This window comes from Herpailurus yagouaroundi, unplaced genomic scaffold (assembly GCF_014898765.1).
Source record: "Herpailurus yagouaroundi ecotype Mexico unplaced genomic scaffold, PumYag 67641, whole genome shotgun sequence".
NCBI lineage: Eukaryota > Metazoa > Chordata > Mammalia > Carnivora > Felidae > Herpailurus > Herpailurus yagouaroundi.
In genome coordinates this window covers 3357773-3362359 of record NW_024420442.1, presented here as the reverse complement: position 1 = coordinate 3362359, position 4587 = coordinate 3357773, and the positions used below count along the sequence as shown (strand labels likewise).

At 51.3% G+C, this 4587-nt stretch overlaps 1 protein-coding gene across 2 annotated transcripts; it reads left to right on the top strand.

Annotated features, from left to right (window-relative positions):
- Window positions 1–481: 481 nt before the first annotated feature.
- On the top strand, window positions 482–3978 carry LOC121025484 (rhox homeobox family member 1-like). 2 transcript variants are annotated; one of them, XM_040468040.1, is made up of 5 exons: window positions 482–765; window positions 925–1240; window positions 1344–1438; window positions 1864–1909; window positions 3431–3978. In XM_040468040.1, the coding sequence occupies exons 1-4, from the start codon at window positions 687–689 to the stop codon at window positions 1890–1892; spliced, it is 519 nt and encodes a 172-aa protein (XP_040323974.1). In that variant the 5' UTR covers window positions 482–686; the 3' UTR covers window positions 1893–1909; window positions 3431–3978. The 2 variants fall into 2 exon arrangements, with proteins under 2 accessions (XP_040323974.1, XP_040323975.1); XM_040468041.1 differs by lacking the exon at window positions 1344–1438.
- The last annotated feature ends 609 nt before the right edge of the window (window positions 3979–4587 follow it).

Below are 4587 nucleotides of genomic sequence, written 5' to 3'. Positions count from 1 at the left end.
CTAATCGTTTCATCTGAATCGCCAGCCCGGCTCGTGGGCTCTGGGTGCGAAGGGAGCCGAACCAGAGAGTCCCGTCCATTAACTACCGACTTCTCGGCGGGGAGTGGCGCGCTCAGAGCCCACACGGCGAGGGGGACCACCGTCGCTTCCGTGCTGGGGCTGCCAGGGGCCCCGCGCTGTCTCCAGCCCTCCCTCTGAGTCCCTCGCCCTGGAGGAGCTTAGGGCGACAGCCCTGCACCGACTTCGGTGCAGCGACAGCCCGGCGGTGAGACGTTCTCGCCACACTTCTCTCAGGGCTCTGGGGGCTGGTGGGAGGTTTCGTGCCCCGCCCCCGCCCCGCCCCCGGCTGGCTGGCACCGCCCAGCAAGGCCCCTGCCCCAGGGTAATGCCCCGGGTAAGCGGCTAGTTAGAGCCCTCGGGCACGCCCCCTCCCGCAGCACGCTTCCGGCAAGCGCTCCGCCTACCTCGTGGCCACGCCCCAGCCTCGTGTGCTCCCCGGCAGGTCCCGCCCACCACGCACGCAGGGGCCGGGGTAGTGGGCGTTCTAAGCGAGCGACCGTTGATCCAGGGGTAGGCGCGCGGTAACCCGGACCCCGTGCCAGAAAGACGACCCGACCCGGGGGGTTGCCGCGGGCCGCAGCGCGGAGTCTATAAAGGCGCACGGCTGCGTCGACAGCGCTCGGGACATGGAACCTCCGCCCGGGAGCCCCCTAGAAGACACCGCTTCCCAAAGCCTGGGAGACGATGAGTTCCGAGAACGGCAGGGTCGGGGCCTGAACCGGGACATCCGTTTGGCGAACCGTGGGAAACGCCCTTTCCCTGGGAGAGGCGAGGGGACGGGACGCGCGGCCAGCGTCGCTGCTCTCGGGTCGCTGCCCCACGCACCCTGGGCTCCAACGCAGTGAACGCTCTTTTCTTTTCCAGACGCGAAGCCTACCGTGATCTCAGTAACTGGAGGAGACATCGGGAAGGATCTACTGTCCGAACCTGAGCGGGGAGCAGCAGCAGAAGGGGAAGAAAGCCACGGCGGCGCGGGAGCTCCCGGCCCCGTAGACGAGATCCAGAAGGGCGGCGGCGGCGGAGAGGAGCCCCCGCAGCAGCAGCAGGAGGCCCACGCGGCCACCGAGGATCCGCAGCCCCAGGACAGGCAGCCACGCCTCCACCACCTGTTCATGCGGTTGGAACTGAAGGAGCTGGAGAGAGTTTTCCAACGCACCCAGTACCCCGACGTGTTCGCGCGGTGAGTGGCTCGCTCTGGAGGCGCCCAGTTCTCTAGGACGCTAGGGGCTCGGCGGCGTGGGACGCCTTTGACTCTCTCCCGGGTCTCTCTCCCTCCCTTCCAGAGCCAAAGCTACCTATGGGCTGGAAGCCACCGAAATCTGCCAGCCCTTGAGCTCCGTCCAAGGTGGGAGTGATGCCTACAGGGCTGGGCATCGAGGTAAATATTTTCCTGCAGTATGTAAATGAATCGTCAAGAAACTTGGGCCGCGCTCCTGTTTTCCTAAATCTCATTCTCTTGGCTCAGGATTGAGATCAGGATGAGGAGTCAGGCACCCTCATGCAAGTGCAGGGTTGGATCTGGTCTTTATTTTAAATGCTGATAATTTGGTCGTCCCGGAATTTTTTGTGCATCCGTTTGATTCAAGTTATATTGATCTTGAACTCTGAGTTTTTCAACGTACCCTGAAATTTTGCTCACAAAGGAAAGTTGTCCCTGAAGCAAGCCCGGACTTGGTTATTACAGAAATGTGTGCTGGGGAATTGGGGAAAATAGAAATCTAAAAACAAGCATGAACTGTACATTGTATATCTCATTTCATCCACAACTCCAGATACTAAATATTGGCAATTTTCTTCCCTCAGAAAGGAGATTACCATATGTATGGATGTGACTCAAACCGAGGCACAGGTCAGTAAACTTGAAAAAAGCAATGTGGCTGGGCAGCCGTTTTAAAATCTGCTTTGGGTCTTGGACACTTTTGTTCTAGACATTCTCAAGTTGTTGCTTCGGTTACCTTTTCCATGTTTGGGAAATAAGTTTTGAACTTTAGATCTTTGGTGAATGGAAGTTGGGATAAGTACACCCCGGTTTGTGAAAATTGCCCATTACCAGAAGGATCTTGATTTCTTAAAGGAAAACAGTAAAAGAGAACCAAACTGCTTCTTCGAATTCCCTGTACAAAATCAAGGGTGGATAAAGTTCAACTCCTTTTTTGTAAAAGTTTATTTATTTTGAGAGGTGGGGGGTGGGGTGGGAAGAGAGAATCCCAAGCAGGCTCCACACCATCAGCACAGAGCCCGACATCATGACCTGAGCTGAAATTGGACACTTAACCAACTGAGCCAACCAGGTGCCCCAAGCTCAACTCCTTCTAACACGTCTTTTAGGGAGCATTTCTGTGTGGAGTCATGTTGGGCTCAGTTAAACCTGGGAACTATGCACATTAACACACAAAGGACCTAGGTTGTGAGAGGGTTCGACTGTATTGTTACTTTAAATATTTAAAACCAGGCATAAGTTCTTAGCTAAATCCACACACACACAAAAGTACATTTAGGCCTTGGGGTAAGGGAATTATTCACATACAGAGAACACACGATATGAATAACTAATGTCTGTTTAGTTACACCAAGATGAATGCAGGGAGACGGCTTTAAAGTCCAAGTGCCTGGTTCTCCTGCTGTTTTAGTCTGTAGTAAAGCATTGTAGAAAGTGGCAGCCCTACTTTTAATGTTCTGAAACTCTCATGTGTCAGCCTGAAAACATTATAGTGGAGGGTTGGAGGAAACTGGAGATTTGTTTAGAAACTGAAGCAAACAGGGGCACCTGGGTGGCTCAGTCAGTTAAGCGTCCGACTTCGGCTCAGGTCATGATCTCATGGCTCATGGGTCCGAGCCCCTTGTTGGGCCCTATGCTGACCACTCAGAGCTTGGAGCCTGCTTTGGATTCTGTGTCTCCCTCACTGTCTGCCCCTCCCCTGCTCATGCTCTGTCTCTGTCTCTCTCAAAAATAAACATTTTGAAAAATTTGAAGCAAACAATTTTTTTTGGTGCCAAAACCTGGGAAATAACCATTTTTTTTTCATTTGAGAGAGGAAGAGTGCACGTCGGGGAGAGGAGCAGAGGGGGAGAGAGAGAGATATCAAAAGCCACCAGGGTGCCCTAAGAACAATTTTTTTCTTTCTTTTTTAACGTTATTTATTTTTGAGAGAGAGAGAGAGACAGAATGCGAGAGAGGGAGGACAGAGAGAGAGGGAGACACAGAATCGGAAGGAGGCTTCAGGCTCTGAGCTATCAGCACAGAGCCCCATGTGGGACTCGAACTCACGAGCCATGAGATCATGACATGACCCGATGTCAAACTGACTGAGCCACCCAGGCACCCCAACCCTAAGAACAATTTTTTAAAATAGTTATTCATTTTTGACAGCAATAGAACACAGGCGAGGGAGATCCAGAGAGAGGGAGACAGAGGATCCGAAGCAGGCTCTTCACTGACAGCAGAGAACCCGATGCGGGGCTTGAACTCGCAAACCATGAGATCTGAACTGAACTGACGTCGGACGCTTAACCGATTGAACCACCCAGGCGCCCCAAGAACAATTTTTAATACAGTTTCACTGAGCTAAGAATGGTGAAAAGCTTAGAGAAGAATTGCATACAAACATATACCTTGAAGATACGGCACAGATTGAGCTCTATGAGTGAATATTCTCGAGGACTTTCTAACATCTAAGGATTTATTTTATTTTTTTTTTTTTGGTGGTACTATTTTGAAGAGATGGGTTTTATGGAATTTGGTGCTGGGTAGGGGGAGGGTTTCAATTTATGCCAGATTCTTACCTGTGTTAATTTGAAATATTCTTTCATTTGTTCAAGCAGCGATGTCTAATTCGTGCGTCAAAAGATAACCATTTGAGACGGTAGCAGGTCATGTTGTATTAAGAGATTATTTGTGAAAAACAAAATCCGGGATGAGTTTGTTATTTTTGTTCCATGGTATGTATGTGAGTGCAGTCATGCAGATGGGGTGTAGATCTGGTGGTATGGAGTTTTAGTGAATTTGGACCCAGTTTGTCTAAATTTTCCTTAATTCTATAGACGAAAATATCATGGCAGTATTCAGGGTGTCAGCAGCTCTTACATCCCAGTAAGAAGCCACAGTCCCCCTGGGCCCTCCAAACCAGGCCTTCCTTTTAACTCTCAAGAGGTTTCAGAGGATGAATAACCCATTAGGTATCTTTGAGGGAAACCTGTTTAAAAGTCCAACCTGCTGCGGCCCCTGTTGAGAGAGAGGAACACTCAGGAATGCACCTGTGCATGCCCACTGCCACCCTCACCAGATGATTTTGAAAACAATATTTTTATTTTTATTATTTTGAGAGAGAGAGCATGTGCGCGTAAGCAAGGGAAGGGCAGAGAGAGAGGGAGAGGGAGGGAGGGAGAGAGAATCCCAAGCAGGCTCCGAGCCCGGTGCAGAGCCAGACACGGGGCTCGATCTCACATCCATGAGATCACGACCCGAGCCCAAACTGAGAGTCGGGTGCTTAACCGACTGAGCCACCCAGGTGCCCCAAAACAAAATTT